This window comes from Crocodylus siamensis, chromosome 2, assembly GCF_052110815.1.
Source record: "Crocodylus siamensis isolate JL-2025a chromosome 2, ASM5211081v1, whole genome shotgun sequence".
Classification (NCBI taxonomy): Eukaryota; Metazoa; Chordata; order Crocodylia; family Crocodylidae; genus Crocodylus; species Crocodylus siamensis.
Window position 1 is genome coordinate 28,352,054 of NC_143396.1, and position 17,407 is coordinate 28,369,460.

Below are 17,407 nucleotides of genomic sequence, written 5' to 3' on the forward strand. Positions count from 1 at the left end.
TCAAGGTGTTCCTTCATGAGGTCAGCATTGATGGAGGGCAGGGGATCTCCCTCACCCAGACCTCCCTGTCCCGTAGTGGGCATGGGCGTCCCATGGGACTGATGAAATACCAACGCAAAGTATCCATTTAATAGGTTGGCTTTTTCCTGGGCGTCAGTTGTCAGTTGTCCCATCTGGTTCAGCAGGGGTCCAATGTTGCCCTTGCTTTTCCTCTGGCTCCCCACATATCTGAAAAAGGACTTTTTATTGTCTTTGATACTCAAAGCTAGTTGGACTTCAGTTGCAGCCTTGGCTTTCCTGGTTTGCTCCCTGCAGGACCAGATCAAGGCAGAAAATTCCTCCTTGGAAGTGAATCCCATCGTCCATCCTTTGTAGGCCTTTCTTTTTAGCCTCAGGAGGTCTGCTAGATCCCTGGAGAGCCAGGGGGGCTGCTATGCCCTCTTGCTGCCTTTCCTCTGAGATGGAATAGAATTAGCTTGTGCATTGAGGATCACTCCCTTGAGGAGCAACCACTCTTCCTGAACTCCCCTCCCCCTGAGGTTGTGGTCCCTTAGGGCTTCACTGACAAGCCTCCTGAGCTTGTCAAAGTCAGCTTTCCTGAAGTCAAGGACTTCAGTGTTGTTAACTGACTTGCCAGCTTTACAGCAGATGATGAAGGTGATCAGCTCGTGGTTGCTGTCTCCCAGCTTCCCATCGATCACTATGTCACCAATTAGGTCATCCCTAGTAGCCAGTACCAGGTTGAGCAGCGCTTTACCTCTCATTGGCCTGTAGACTTCTTGAATCATGTAGAGGTCATCCACGCATGATAGGAAGTTTTGCGACGGCTCGGATTTTGCTGAGTGATCCTCCCACGAGATGTCTGGGTAGCTGAAGTCACCCATGACAACCATGGTCCTGAAGCATGTGGCCTCAGCCAGTTCCTGGGTGAACTCCTGGTCAAGCTCAGGACTTTGGGTGGGGGGTCTGTAGTAGACTCCCACCATTGTGTCCCCTGTTCTGTGATCCCCATGGATTTTAACTCAGAAGGTCTCCAGTCATCCACCCTGGTCACCAATATCAGCTTGCAGGGACGTGTAGCTTTCCTTAACATAGAGAGCTACACTCCCACCCCTTTTATCTACTCGATCTCTCCTGTACAGGGTATAGCTGTCTATACCTATGGTCCAGTCATGGGTGGAGTCCCACCAGGTCTCCGTTATCCCTATGACATCATAGTTTCATAGTTTCATAGTAGCTAGAGTCGGAAGGGACCTAGGTAGATCATCTAGTCCGACCCCCTGCCTTAGCAGGAAAGAGCACCGGGGTCAGATGACCCCGGCAAGGTGCTCATCTAACTTCCTTTTAAAAATCCCCAGGCTAGGAGCCTGCACCACTTCCCCTGGAAGCTGGTTCCAGGCCCTAGCCGCCCTGACTGTGAAGTAGCGCCTCCTAATATCTAATCTAAACTTACCCTCCGCCAGTTTGTGACCGTTATTCCTGGTCACTCCTGGCAGCGCACGGGGGAACAGGGACTCCCCCAATACCTGCTGATCCCCCCTGACCAGTTTGTAGCAGGCCACAAGGTCCCCCCTTAACCTTCTCTTGTGGAGGCTAAACAGGTTCAGGTCCCGTAGCCTCTCCTCATAAGGCCTGCCCTGCTGACCCCTGATCATACGAGTGGCCCTCCTCTGAACTCTTTCCATATTGTCCACGTCCCTCTTGAAGTGTGGCGCCCAGAACTGGACGCAGTACTCCAGCTGCGGCCTGACCAGTGCCGCATAGAGGGGGAGGATCACCTCCCTGGACCTGCTCGAGATGCATCTGTGGATGCATGACAGGGTACGATTGGCCTTCTTGACTGCCTCCCCACACTGCCGGCCCATGTTCATCGTGGAGTCAATGACGACTCCAAGATCCTTTTCCGTCTCCGTGCTGGCAAGAGGGGAGTTCCCCAACCTGTAAGTGTGGTGCCGGTTCTTCCTCCCCATGTGCAACACCTTGCACTTATCAGTGTTATACCCCATCCTATTCTCATCCGCCCACCGTTGCAACCTGTCAAGGTCAGTTTGTAGCCTATTGCACCCTTCTAGTGCACCCACATCCCCCCACATCTTAGTGTCATCAGCAAACTTGAACAGGGTGCTTTCTACCCCCTCATCCAAGTCACTGATGAAGATGTTGAACAGTGCAGGCCCGAGGACCGAGCCCTGCGGAACCCCACTGCCCACATCCTTCCAGGTTGAGAAGAACCCATCCACTACCACCCTCTGGGTGCGGCCCTCCAACCAGTTGGCGACCCATTTGACCGTGTGGGCATCGACACCACAGTCTCCCAGCTTTTTGATGAGGACAGGGTGAGAGACAGTGTCGAAAGCCTTCCAGAAGTCCAAAAAGACTACATCCACAGCAACCCCTGCGTCTAATGATTTGGTGACCTGATCGTAAAAGGCCACCAGGTTGGTCTGACAAGACCTGCCACTGATGAACCCATGTTGGTTGCCCCTGAGCATGCATTCCCCCGCAAGGCCTTCCTGGATGTGTGCCAGGATAATTTTTTCAAAGAGCTTACCCGGGATTGAGGTCAGACTAACTGGCCTGTAATTTCCCGGGTCCTCTTTTTTTCCCTTTTTGAAGATAGGGACCACATTGGCCCTCTTCCAGTCCTCCGGCACCTCGCCAGAGCACCACGAGTGCTCATAGAGCCGCGCCAGGGGTCCCGCAATGACCTCAGCCAGTTCCTGTAGAACCCTAGGGTGAAGATCGTCCGGACCAGCGGACTTGAACACGTCCAGCCTCTCCAGAAGTACCCTAACTAACTCCTCGCTAACCCTTGGCCCAGGCGTGTCTCTCTCGGGGCCCGAGGGGGGCCCAGCAGGGAGGTGGCTGAACTGGTCCCTACTTAGGAAGACAGAGGCAAAGAAATCGTTAAATATGTTAGCTTTGTCATCTGGCGTGATGACTAAGTTGCCCATCGTGTCCTGCAGGGGCCCCACATTACCCGGAACCCTCTTTTTACCCCCTATGTATTTGAAGAAGGACTTCTTATTGTCCTTAATCCGGGAAGCTAGTCCTATCTCCAACTCTGCCTTGGCCCTCCTGACTGCCCCCCTACATCCTCGGGCGACTATAACATAGTCCTTCTTGGCGATGACCCCATCTCTCCATTGGGTATATGCCTCCCTTTTAGCAAGGAGACATTCCCGGATGCTCTTAGTGAGCCATGGGGGTTTATGTGCCCTCCTGCTCCCTTTGACCCTTGTTGGGATTACCTCCCTTTGGGCATGGAGGATCGTCTCCTTAAGGAGCAACCACTCACCTTCGACATCCGATTCCCTTCCCCTCTGGGTCCTCAGCGCTTCCCCAACGATCCTCCTTAGCTTGTTGAAGTCAGCCCTCCTAAAGTCTAGGGCTGTTGCCTTGCTGCAGCCCTTTGCCACCTTACGCTGGATGGTGAATTCCAGCAAGCGATGATCGCTGTCTCCCAGGTGGCCCATCACCCGCAGCCCCCTCACCAGGTCATCACCCGTGGCCAGCACCAGGTCCAACAAGGCGTCTCCCCTGGTGGGACTGTGCACCTCCTGGGTTAGATGGAGGTCCTGCACTCTGGCTAAGAACCGACGTGAGCGATCAGACTTGGCTGACTGCTCCTCCCAGCAGATGTCTGGGAAGTTCAGGTCCCCCATGATGACCACATCCTTAGCCCTCACTGCCTCTGTAAGCTGACCTAAGAATTCCTGGTCGAGCTCTTCTCCCTGGTTGGGAGGTCTATAGTAGACTCCCACCGTTAAGTCTCTCTCCCCTGGACTGCCTTTTACTCTAACCCAGAGCACCTCAGAGTGCCCCCCCTCTACCCCCTTGCTAATTAACGAGGAAGTATATTCCTCCTTGATGTAGAGTGCTACTCCTCCACCTTTCCTTCCTATCCTGTCCTTCCTGTATAGCCTATAGCCCTTGACACTCACCGCCCAGTCATGCGATGAGTCCCACCACGTTTCTGTGATCCCTACTATGTCAGGGCTGGTGACAGCTAGGAGGAGGGCGAGTTCCTCCTGCTTCTTCCCCATACTTCGAGCATTCGTGTAGAGGCATTTATTCGTAATTATTTGTGTTAAGCAGGAGGACTAGTTCCTCCTGCTTATACCTCAAGCTCCTGGCATCTGTGTACAGGCAGGCAAGTGTCCCCTTGGGGGCTCTTTCCTTGCCCACAGATTGTACCAGGTCTGGGGCAGGGGTGGGCTCCCTTAAGTGCCCTGGCCTGCTGGCTTTGCAGTGGTTGCTCAGTGGGCCAGCAGAGGCGGTAGTCCCCCCATCCCCCAGCAGGCTTAGTTTAAAGCCCAGTGGAGCTGGATAGCCAGTCTGTCTGAGAAAAGCCTCCTCCGCAGGGGAGAGAGGTAAAGGCCATCTCTTCCCAGCAGCTCGCTGTCTCTCTTGCCAAAGAGCAGGCTGTGGTCATGGAAGCCAAAGCCTTCCCGATGACACCAGTGCCACAGTCTTTTGTTCACTACGTGGATCCTCCTTTCCCTCCTCAGCCCATACCCCAACACCGGAAAGATCGAAGAGAACAGCACCTGTGCCCTCAGACCCTTTAGCTTTGCTCCCAAATCCCTGTAGTGCCTCATGACCTGGCTGGGAGTGCTCTGAGCCGTGTCATTGGTGCCCACATGAACAAGGAGCTCCTCCAGCTGGTGTGCCAGAGACCCCAAAAGGGAACAGACCCCACAAGGGGAGGTAGCCATGCTTCCAAGCCCCAGAGCCTGAAAAAGGGACAGGTAGCCCCTGTAGCCAAGAGGCAGGGGCTCTGTCTGCGTGGAGCATGGAACAATGGGTTCCATCTGGGTGGCCATCTCTGAGGTACCAGGGGTGGGGCCACAGACCCTGAGGGGACCCTCAGGGTGTGGCAAGTGCCCATCCGTGTCATGCCACTGGTAGGCTGGCTACGGCCAGGACTGTCTACCCCGGGGGACTTACAGGCAGGGCCTTGGGCCCTCCCACGTGCCCTCCTATGTAAATTCCATGCTAACTCACATGTCGGCAGACAAGCACACCTGTTTGTGCAGCCTGTTCATGTGGCTCCAGTTGCACGGCTCCCTGGAGGGCTGGGTGAAGTAGGGGCCTGGGTGGGGTGAGACCTGGCCTGGGTTCCACTCAGCCACCTCCTCCCACTCTCTAGGGGTTAACCCCCTCCCACCATGGGCCCTGCTTACCTCTGGCTGTGCTGGGGGTTGGCAGGGAGCTCCATGGCTGCCGGGGGGTCTCTGGGGAGTTTTGGGGGAGAGGGGGCACAGCTAACTTTCACTTGCACATCTCTCACTGCTCCCGTAGCCTAACTGAGGCTTTTTTGCTGTTGGTGGGCCCTTTTAAATTTCCCACATGTGCAATGGGCCTGGCGTCGGTAGAAGCTGCTCTCGGGCCAGGGGGGATCATGCCCGGGATTTAGGGGACCCTGTCCTACTGGAGAGGGACTGGTAAGTACCCTCCCACTACCTCTCTCTCTCCCTGGGGGGGCTGGGCCAAGTACGGGCCTGGGAGGGATGAGACCCAGCCTGGCTCCCACTCAGCCGCCTCCTCCTACTCGCTAAGGGTTAACTCCCTCCCACCACGGGCCCCGCTTACGGAGGCTGTGCTGGGGGCTGGCAAGTGGCTCCATGGCTGCTGGGGGGTGTCTGGGGGGTTTTGGGAGAGCGGGGGCACAGCAAGCTTTCACCCACGCATCTCTTGCCACTCCCAGAGCCTAAGTAAGTTCTCTCTTTCCTTTTAATAGCAGTACATTTGAAAACTATTATCATGTCCCTCCTTAGTCTTCTCATTTCCAGACTTAAACAAACTCAATTATTTCAACCTATTCTGGCCTTTTTTTTTCTTACCACTTCCTTTTAATATCAATTGTATTAAGTATCTGGTCACAATTAACCTTTCTGTGAAGACTAGAAGAAAAAGGCTTTAACCATGTTCATTTTCTCTGTCACCTATTTCCTCCCTTCCTCCCTCTACCTCCTGCTTCTATTTTTTTAAAATTATTATGATTTTCTTAGGTCAGGTTGCTCATTGTAACTCAGAATAAATTTTCAAATTTGAGTGAATGAGAATTCACTGGAGTGTTTTCTGTTGTTTGCTAAGCACTCATGGTAGCACTACTTGATATTAAACTTCCAGGTTGACAGGTATACTCTTGGAATTCTTGTTCCTTCCAGCTCCTATTGGTCGTAGCATAGTTTTGAAGTGTGCATATAATGCAGAATCAGGCCATGTATAGTTTACTTTTCTAATCTTGATTCAGAGGTCTCCGACTATCAACTTGAATGGAGGATTACCAGCAGATCAATTATTATCAGATTATTTCCCTCTTCAGCACTGGTGAGGCCACCTCGGGAGTGCTGTGTCCAGTTTTGAGCCCCTCCTCCCCCACTACAGAAAGGATGTGGGCACGTTGGAGAGAGTTCAGCAGAGGGTAACAAATATGGTTAGGGGCTGGGGCACATGATTTCTGAGGAAAGGCTGAGGGAAGTGGGCTTATTTAGTCTGGAGAAGAGAAGAGTGAGGGGAAATTTAATAACAGTCTTCAACTACCTGAAAAGTGGTTTTAGAGAGGATGGAGGAGGTGGGCTGTTCTTAGTGGTAGAAAATGACAAAATAAGGAGCAATGATCTCAAGTTGCAGGGAAGTTTAGGCTAGATATGAGGAAGAACGTTATCATTAGGAGGACAGTAAAGCACTGGAACAGGTTACTCATAGAGGTTGTGGAATCTCCATCCTTAGAGGTTTTTAAGGTCCAGGTAGACAAAGCCTTGGGTGGGATGATATAGTTGGGAATGGTCCTGCTTTGAGTAGGGAATTGGACTAGATGAACTCCTGAGGTCCCTTCTAACCCTAATTTTCTATGATTCTTTAAAATAACCATTTTGCTTGCTTGTGTGAAAAAGTTACATTGGGGAATAGATGCATCCTATACTTTTGTAGTTTTTTGATGTTGTATGAAGACTCTACATGTAATGATGCTATAGTTACAACACAGCTATACAGAACATTAACCATACAGATAGCTCCCCCCACCCCCTTCCAAAAATAGCCACCACTGGCTTACTGCTTCTCCCATTAGAGTTACAACTCTTGGAAGCATTTGCAAAATCTCATTCTCTGGTGGCTGTATGTGGGCAATAAGAACTTGGTTTTGCTTCACAGCATTATAGCAGATGGTGATTTTAACCATCATGTCAAAATGAAGGAAAGTAAAAAAATATCAGGAAGAAAAAATCATACTTACAAAATTGTGTGTGTTGCGAGGGATATTTCTTCTCTGGCTTTCTAAATAAAACACACAAAAAGTTGGTGTGAGCACTTTTTTATAATAGTGAAGCATTGCTACCCTATTAAAAGGAATGGATTTCTGTATATTCTAAAAATAAGAAAATAAAGTGCAAAATTATGGTTGATCCTATGCAGGATATGAATGGGGCAGGAATCTAGTTGAAACCTCCAGCACACTTTTAGGGTGAGATTAAATGTTACAATTAGACCATGTTAAGAATGTTTTAAGATTACAGATCATAGCTCATTAACAAGTAGTGAGTGCCTTCTAGCGGCACATCCAGATAAGCACACGTGCCTCTTACGGCATCTCAAAGCAGTTTGAGACACTACAAGAGGCATGCTGGGGACAAAAAAAAGTTCCATGAACTACATATTTGCAGCACGGGCTCTAAATTTGATACCTGGAAATCCAGGTTCAAAAAACCCCACAAACCTTCAAAAAAAAAGCAGGGCAAGGCACAGTCCAGGACCATGCCCTGAGGCAACCTGGAAGTGGGTCCTCCAGAGAGGCGCTTTGGTTTCCGGCCAGAGCAGCTCTATGGTGCTTCTGCTGCCTCCGCATGTGGGGCATGCACTCTTAGCGTGCTGGGGTAAACAGAAGCAGGGCAAGGCTGCGGTGTGACCAGGAACCAGATACAGGCTCTGTATCTGCTGAACAGACCTGTCCAGCTTGGCCTGGTAGTGCATGGCTTTTGACTGGACCAGGAAAGTCGTGTATTAGCAGGGCAGGCCGGACAGGGTCAGGTCTGTTCAGTATGTACAGAACCTGCATCAGGCAGTGCCATGCTGCCATGGGGCTCTGCCTACAGCCAGGCCATGGCCCAGCTGGTTTCTGCTGCCAGTGCCATCTGTGGGTGGGGGTGGGGGGCAGATGCTGGCCCCAGGCTCTAGTTCCCCTTGGCTGCAGATCTGGGAGGAGCTGGGCAGAGTCAGTTTGCCCCAAGTGGCACAACTTGTCTCACACCAAAGTGTATGTTCAGGCATGTGTGCTGAGGCAAAAATCTATGACACAAATTTGTGCTGCTCCTATCTGAGCTGCTGCAAACACATGTGCCTGCAGTGGGGCAGGATGGGGGAGGGTAGTGGGTTGGGCTGGGCTCATTCTTCATGAGGCTCAGATGGTGATATGCAGCCATGGGACTGTGCCACGGTCCACTTGTGGGCACAGCTCTGCGGCCGCACATCGCTGCCTGACCCTGATGGAGAATGGGCCTAGCCCAACCTGTCCTGTTTGGACAGGAGCCATGGGTCCCAGAGCCGTGTGTTTCAGTCCTGTCCAAAGGCACAATAGTGGGCTATGCTGTGCCATGCCAAGTTGGATACCAGAGTGTCTCTGGAGGACCCACCTTTGGGTTACCTTAGGCCATGGTCCTTGGCCATGCCTTGCCCCACTTTTTTTCCATGGGGTTTTTGTTTTGTTTTTTTTGATTCCTGGAAATCCAGTTATCAAATTTAGAGCCCACACTGCAAATGTGGAGTGCAGTGAAAATTTTTTCATTCTTAGCGTGCATCTCACAGCATCTCAAACTGGTTTGAGACACTGCAACAGGCACCTGTGTACTTGTTTGGATGCACCCAAGGTGTCTTATAAGTATGCCACTTTGGGTGAAGATTATCTTTGAGCTGTGCTACCCAGTTCACGTTAAATTAACTTCTTGCTGTTCAACTGAGATAAAACCACCAATTTGTGGTCCTGCCCTATCCCAGGAAGCACAGCTTCCAGGCAGACTAGCTATCATCCAGGACTCTACAGCCCTGGACTGACAGCTGGGCAACAGATATGTTGGGGGAGGGAAGGAGAAGAAAGGGAAAGGAGTAATGGGGGAAAGACATGGAGCGGGGGAGAGGGAGGGTGGTAGGGATTGAAACAGGTGGGCAGGTTGCTTCCTTAATAAAGTACTAACTAAATGCACAGCACCTAAAGTTTCTGTGCAGTAGTGCCGGCACGTGGTTATTTAGTTACACTTTCTGTGTTACTAAACACTGCACAGTAGGCTATTAGCATAGTTTCCGCCATGACATGCTGTTGCACAGAGTTATTAGGCTAATGCACAGTAAGCATCTCATGTAGACGTGCCCAGTGAGTTACACCGTCATGCTCTTTTCTTCTTTGTCAGTCTCCCGCTCCATCGGTCTTGTATTCTAGACTAAACAATAGTCCAGCTTTTATAGGAGGGGTGGAGAGTGTTCTACCTAGGCTAGCTTATAACCTGGAAGATGGGAAATATGTGCTTGCTCCCTTACTGGCTGAGGGGAGTCTGGAGCTTATGTCTCTCATTTCTTGAGTGAGTACTCTAGCCAATATGTTGTTATAAATGGTGGACAGCAGCAGCACCTTGCCTTCTGGCCTTGTTTTTAAATGGAAGTGTCTATGGCTGCTGTGCTTTATGATAAATTTTTGGCTGCCCATGTATGTTAGGTATATTCAGAGCATTTTAAATGGTGTGAGATCCTCATGGATTTTATATCAAGAACACCTAGTCTATAACTGCAAATGGATATTAGTCATAAAGGACATGAGGAGATCCTCACTTTACCGGAGATGGCAGCATTTCTAGCCAGGTGCAATAGCAAAATATTAGTGGTCTAGGGAAATCTGATGGCAAAACAGGTGCCTACAGTGTCTCAGGAGCCTAACTGGATTTTTGTTAATGGTTTTCTTGGGCTTCAGCACCTCTGTTCTGCCTGAATTATACCTCAGGTACCATGATGCTTTTGTGGATACAAGATTAGGCTATTTTCCAGTTGTCACATAGGAAGTCTGGGACAAAGCAGGAAATTACATCTCAGACTGCTGAGTCCCAGACTACTGCACTTAACTACTTGCTTACTGTTATGTAGGGCCAGAATTTTATTCAGTATCCAGCAACCCTATGATTGCTCTTTGTTAGTGACTCAAAAGTTTTATTTTTGCATGTAGTTTCTTCAACAGAGGTGCTTCCATCTCAGGCGCATTACGTTTGGTGGCACGTTCAGTCGTTCTAACAAAAGCTGACAGGAACAGCCTTTTAATTTTTCCTGGTGGTTTATGCTGGGACTGTGTATTCAGAAAACATTGCATAACTGCATATGGCCCAGCAGATGGCATTAAATGTTCATTTATGCTGCATATGTGGTACTGTTATTTCTGTTCATACAACCATCTCTGGTGGGGTGAAGAAATACTCATGCCAACTACTGGCTTGATTCTTTTCCCACACACATTGGAATAAGTCAGGAGTAACTCCACTGAAGTTGATAGAATTACAGCAGCAAGCTGTTGTGAAAGGACCACCAGACCTTACAAATGCAGTGAAAAAAAAATTGGTGTTTTCAAGCTATATTCTTGTTGTCTATTACTCTAGTTGTAAAAATGAGTCCCAAGTCCTTTAGTAATAAGTTAAATACTCTCATATTTAACCACCCCAAATAAACACCTACTATCTTATGAGAACACCCACTCCAAAAATGCGTGTGGAACGTGACAGAGCTGATGCAGTGGTGCTGTGCCACCTTGGGATTCCCTTTGCACAAGACAGATCCCCAGATAGCCACTTAAATTGCCAGATGAGTAGCATGGACTTGTCGGTAGTGGAACTGGGAACTGTCCCTTTATCTTCCTGTTATGTAAGCACAGACTTTTAGTTCAATACTGATTCTATAATACTGACAACTACTTTATCAACAGTAATGTGACCAATGTAGTTTTAACTGGGCCCTGATCCTTCAAATGCTAAATACTATCTGGAAAATGGAAGACAGTTGAGTGCACTCAATATTTCACAGGATTGGCTTCCTGTGAAACCAGGACTGGGTTACTTTTGTATTGTGTTCACGCCCAGTTGAGACGGGGCCATTGTGCTAGCTATTGTATAAACACGGGAGGCAGACTTAGGGCAGCTCCCTGCTGTAACTCAGATTGCTTTGCAGGAAATGTTCTGAGTTACACTGATGCCCCGGACCAAATGGAAGTTTAATGTTGGTTCCAGGGGGGAGGGTAATCTAGCTTCTGGCTGTGAGCCTGCAGCTGGTTTCCCCTAGCCATAGCCCCTCCTTCCTGCCAGCCTGTGCTGTTTTCTGAATGGGAGGGAGGAAAGGGAGCAGAGGGAGCTCATTCTAGGGGTTCCCCAGCTGGGGCTACGTGGTGGGTTGGATGAATTGGGGTCCCCTGGGGGGGGGGGCTCCAATACACTTGCCTCACTGTCCATCTGGGACTGAAAAAACCCCGGACCCAACTCTCTCTGCCTCCTTCCCATTCTGAAAAGAGCTCTGAGGTTGGTAGGTAGGAAAATACAAGTTACAGAAGATACCTTGGTTTGAAACATCTTCACCTGAAATCCCATGCAATAAGGGTTCAGATTTTTGCTTGATCAGCCATTTTTTAAAGCAGTCTGCAGCTGTGCACTTGTTTAGACATGACTATAGACTGCTTTCTGGGGCCAGATAGGGCAAAAATTGTCACTTCTATCTGTGCCCTTTGTGCCAGAGTGTTGATAATCTAATAGATACTGGGCATGTCTACACATGCAGTTATTGTGCATGAATAAATTCTGGAGCATATTGCTCCAGAGTTTATTCTTGTGTAGCAGGTAGAGCCTAGTTGGAGCAGCCCAGGATGGCAGGGGACCTGAGGATCAACCTGCCTGCCCAGGGCTGCTCCAGTGGGTCTCCTCATGTTGCAGAGTGGCTGGCTGGGGCATGATCAGGGCAGGCAATCCCTGCAGTGAAGCACCCTATGCCCCAGCCAGCCAGGGCACCATTTACACATGCACTACTGCATATGAAAGCTCTGCAGCAGTTAATTAGTCAACTGCACAGTAAATGTCTCATGTAGAGGTGCCTCTTTTTTCATAAATATTCTACAGTATAGAAACTAAAGAGTTGAATGGTTGAGAATCACTATGTCTCAACCTCTTGATCTGGTGATCTCTTATTCATACTCTACAATTTCATGAGCCTTTTACATTTACTATAAAATTGTAAAAGTAATAACAGTGTCTCAAAGACAATCCTATTAAACCAATTCAATATATATATGTTTGGTGGGGTAGAAGAGTGTGTGTTAAAATGGGAATTCTTGCTAGTGAAAGATAATGAAGAAGGCTAGATTTTCTTTGTTTGAGACTGAAATTAAATTGTCCATGCTTTGTGACTCTCTGGACTGTCTTTCAAAGCTGCCTCAAGGTTGTGTTATAAATGCTGTTGACTAAAATGTTGTCTCTCTATTTTAAATGAGAGCTGAAACAACCTTGGTTCTATGGTCATTTTAATTAAATTGTGAGTTCATATCCTTTGAACTTACCCTCAGGGACTTCAGTGGGAGTAGGATGTGGCCTCTGAATGCTTAGTGCTTTTAGTCTCCATGGGCATCTATACACATGCTCCGTCACACATTTGCAACACGGGGACGCTGAATACATGTGATGCAGAGACTTGCAGCAGACTAGATTAATCAAATCTGCAGAGCTCCATCACAGGTATAGGTGCCCTATTTGTTGTTTATTCTCTATTTCAAATAGTGGCAGCAGATAAACCAATGTTTGTCAGTCATTTTAATAAACACCAAGATATTTTGGTGCTCAGACAGGCTTTCCAAACCTCTTTGGTACACAAAGCTAGGTTGGCAATGCTGCAAACAAAGAGGCCTGGTCAAGTCTTTCTTTACTAGCTGGTCCAAAAATACTATGAAAACACTTATATTGTGGTAGTTTGGCATGTCTTCGTTAAGCTATAATCAAGACATACAGGGCCCTCAAATATTACGTAGGTTCAGCTCACAGGTTGATCAAAGAGTTGGGTGACTTCTCTTTAGAGGCTATGGAGGGGAAATGCAAATCAATGCCAACTGTGGTGAGGCTTTTACAACTCTTCTAGAAGAGAACAAACATTTAATTTAATACTTTAAACGTTATTGTTTCCAAACCTCTAAAGGATAAATATTCCATAGGATGTACGGCACCTTCTAATGCAGGAGTATATGTAATCATCATTTTTGCTGGGGGCTCAAAACAGGCAGCTTTTGGCTTTTTTGTGCTGTGTCACACATTAAACTTAACATTTACTAAGTCCAGCTACAACATGAGCAAACCCATGCCCAAGCATTTTAGTATGTGTTAAGTGCCATTGTGATGTTGCAAAGTTACTCCCTTTCAGGCAAAGATTATCTAATGTACTGACTTTAATACATGCTAGGCACATCTATATGTGTGCTTTAAAGTGCAGCAGCTTATTTTACTGTGCATTGAAGTGTCACGTAAAAAACATGCATTTATGCTAATGCACAGTAAAATAGGCTACTGAGCATTAAGTGTCACTTAAACACTGCACATTAAGGCAGTCTAATGCACATTTCTTTAGTACCTCACCTTGAAGGTACTTAATTTAATGTGCATTAGAAAAGCACCTTAATGCACAGGTAGATGCACACACTGATTTTAATGTGTTACAACATTCCAATGATATGCAACTGTTGCAAGCAAACATGTGATCACACCCTTTAATTAGTGGATACCTGAGGTAATTTATTTGTTACATTCTTACCAGCTCAGCTTCATTCAGATCCTGCATTCTTTGCATATCTCAAGCTATCACTGATATTGAGCATAATAAATAAGAAAAAAACCTGAGAAGACTATTCAAAGAAGCGTTATAATAGAAAGTCAGCAGTTTACTTCTCTGGATTAATTTCAGCTCACCTACTGCATGTAGATTTGGCCAAGACCTAAAGAAGTAAAAGAAAACAAATCACTGGAATATTGACAATTGCTGCCATTGTAAACTCATCAAAATTAACATAACAGAGTGAATAAATATTGTACTGCTAGCCATTCGAAAGAGAGTAGCAGTTTTGGGGTTTTTGGGGAGGGTAATTATGGAAAATTTGACTGTGGGGACTTACTAGAGCTCTTGTTTGTGTGCTACCACAAGTACACTGCACCCACATGTATTTTCAAAGCATTTTCCAAATACAAGTTAATTAAGTCTAACAGATAAATATTACAACAGCATCACTCAGCTACTGCTTAGCCAATGTCTAACTGTGACCATGATATGCCACTGAGATGTGGGCATTAAAACCCATATGAGTGGATCTTTTCCCTACATATATACATATATGTGGTATATACATATATATTGTATACGTTGGTAACACGGCTACCTAGCTCTACTTCTCTCTGCTGCTATCTCCACTTTCAGTTGCCTTTCAGACCTTTTTAGAGAAGGTCTCCACTTGTGCAAGGATAGTTCTCTCACCAACCCCCACCTTGCCTCCTGGACCTCAGTCATCTACCTGCCTATAGCTCCATTGTGGTAGTGGTCTGCATCTGACTGATACAGACAGACAACATGATAAGGATTAAGGATAAATTTACACACTACCCACATCACCCTAGTATCTGAACAACCACTCCAGGGAATGCTCAGTGTTTGTAAAAAGTTAGCCCTAAACCTTCAGGCTCCAAAGTACCCCCATACTCAGTGCTGTCTTATTTCTTCTGGTCTAGTTTGGCTTACTTAGTAGTAGCTGTTAAACCAAAAATGTAGCTTAATGGATTCCTGTTTAGCGAGCAGTTTCTGAACCACACTGGATTCATCTAGCCTTTAGCTGACCATTGTTTGAAGCAGAGACACATCAATAATAAAACTCCTTATTAGTATAATTTATCAATGTTTTAAAAAGTAATACGCTTACTTACCTATTCAGATAGGTAAGCTTTCTGTTTTTCAAAACTGTTGCTTGTGCTACTGCTATTGTTCTTCTGTTTACTCTGCTGCAGTAGAAAATAATTTATTGTTAGAAAATAACACTGCAAAGGGAGAAAAAAAAACTTCCATAAGAATAAGATAAGGCCCATTTATTTTACCTGAAAAAATTCTACATGCATATTCAGATGACATTTTCCTTCCCAACCCTTTTCCACATATTAGAGGATATATGTAATTTATTACTTTAAACTGTTTAGACCCAAATTATTTCCTATAAAGAAAGAGAAAGGGAAGGAACATGCAGAGAATGCTGAATTCCTGTTCCAGGGATACTGTTCCGTTATGGTAGGGTAGGGTATGTTGTCCTCTTGCAGAAAAAGTCAAAATATCCATAGATATCTGTGGATATCCACAGATAGATAAGCACTTGCTTAATACCCAGGCATATACAAGGTATACGTTCTTGGTAATTTGGCAACCTAGCTCTGCTTCTCTGCCCTGCTGTCTCCACTTTTGGTTGCCTCTGAGATTTTCTTAGAGAAGGTTTTCTCAAAGAATGAATGAAACCTATGTACAATAATACTGATTTATGATTCAATGCACAAACACTTAGCCAACTTAATTTCCAAGTTTGTGACTAGTTTTACAGGCCACGTTCAGTCTCCAATCCCTGGGGAACCAGCAGGGACTTTTGGTTTCCCAGGGGCAAGTAGCAGTGGCACACCTTGTGCCACGTGTGCTCTGGCCTGCAGGTAGGGTAGGGCAGCCTGGGGCCAGCAACTGTTCTGGCCCCAGCAGCCTTATCAAGGGCAGCAGCCATGGCAGGAAGCCTAGCCAGCAGTCAGGCTCTGGTTTTGGGCGGTGTGCCCTGCTGCCGTGTGTGTTTCCCCGCTTTTTTCCGCATGGGTTTTTTTGACCCTGGGATCTCCCAGGGTCAAACCCTCCCCACCCCATGCTGCAAGGTAGCAGTGTGGAGAATGCCTGAATGCTCAGTGTGTAGTGCTGCAGATGTGTCTGCGGTACCATATACCGCAAGGCCGTACCCGTCTGAATGTAGCCATAGACTTCAGTGGAACTATTTGTAGGCTTAAAGTTAAGCTATTTGCATAAGATGTGAAAGAAAAAGGCTTTAAAAAGTATCATCTTTCTGATTAATGCCTGAAGATTTTAACAAGAACTATTTTCTTAGTTTTCTTCCCTTACCCAACTCTCTCTGGGTAAGGGTTTGTTCAGCCAAACAAAGCAGCTTTCTGATCAGAGACATAACAATTCAGCTCCATACTGGGGCAGTGTGAGCTCCTGTCACACTGATTTTGGCACTGTGATCAACTGTCACTGTGGCAATGGTTAGTTATGCACCTCCTTCCGTTCACACAGGCAGTGTCTGGGGGTGCTGCCTCAGTTGCCCCCCCCGGACCAACTCCATTGCACTATTCTTTCTGATGTAGTATTTTTCCATGATCTCTGATTCTAACAACAAAAGTAATATTCCCATGTTCTATAGAATTTTAGAAAATTAGGGTTGGAAGGGACCTCAGGAAGTCATCTAATCCAATCCCTGCTCAAAGCAGGACCAGCCTCAACTATGTCATCTCAGCCTAGACTTTGTCTAGCCAAGGTCTTAAAAATCTCCAACGATGGAGAATCCACAGCCTCTCTGGGTAACCAGTTCCAGTGTTTTACTACCCCTCTAGTGAGAAGGTTTTTCCTAATATCTAACTTAAACTTCCCTTGCTGCAACTTGAGACTGTTGCTTCTTGTTCTGTCATCTGCCACCGCTGAGAGCTGTTTAGCTCCATCTCCTTTGGAACCCCCTTCAGGTAGTTGAAGACTATTGTTAATTCCCCTCTCACTCTCTTCTACTCCAGACTAAATAAGCCCAGTTCCCTCAGCCTCTTCTCAGAAGTCACATGCCCCAGCCCTCTAACCATTTTTGTTGTCCTCTACTGGACTCTCCAATTTTTTCAACATCCTTTCTGTACTGGGAGGGGGAGGGAGGAGGAAGTGGTGGGGCGGGCAAAACTGGGGATATTACTCCAGATGTGGCCTCTCCAGTGCCTAATAGAAGGATCACTTCCCTGGATCTGTCGACAACATTTCTACTAACGCAGTTCCAGTATGCCATTAGCCTTGTTTGCAATAAGGGCATACTGTTGGCTTATATTCATATTACTGTCCACTGTATCACCCAAGTCCTTTTCTACAGAACTGCTGCCCAGACAGTCATTCCCCTGTAATGGTGCATGGGATTGTTCTGTGCTAAGTGCAGGACTTTATACTTGTCCTTATTGAACCTCATGAGATTTCTTTTGGTCCACTTTTCCAATAGGATGGGTGAGTCTGTCTATTCCACTCAGGACCCTACACCTTTTCTTTGGCTTTTATTTAACTGATAGTATTTTCCAGTGTTTGCTGTATATTTGTGCTTCAG

At 47.0% G+C, this 17,407-nt stretch overlaps 1 protein-coding gene across 1 annotated transcript in view; it reads right to left on the minus strand.

The window, feature by feature from the left end:
• The window catches only part of CLNK (cytokine dependent hematopoietic cell linker), a 64,751-nt gene extending 57,562 nt beyond the window's left edge, over window positions 1–7,189 (minus strand). Inside the window, exon 1 of the mRNA XM_090034494.1 lies at window positions 7,064–7,189. Coding sequence (XP_089890620.1) covers window positions 7,064–7,189 — 126 coding nt within the window. The remainder of the gene's footprint in view (window positions 1–7,063) is intronic.
• Window positions 7,190–17,407: the final 10,218 nt, after the last annotated feature.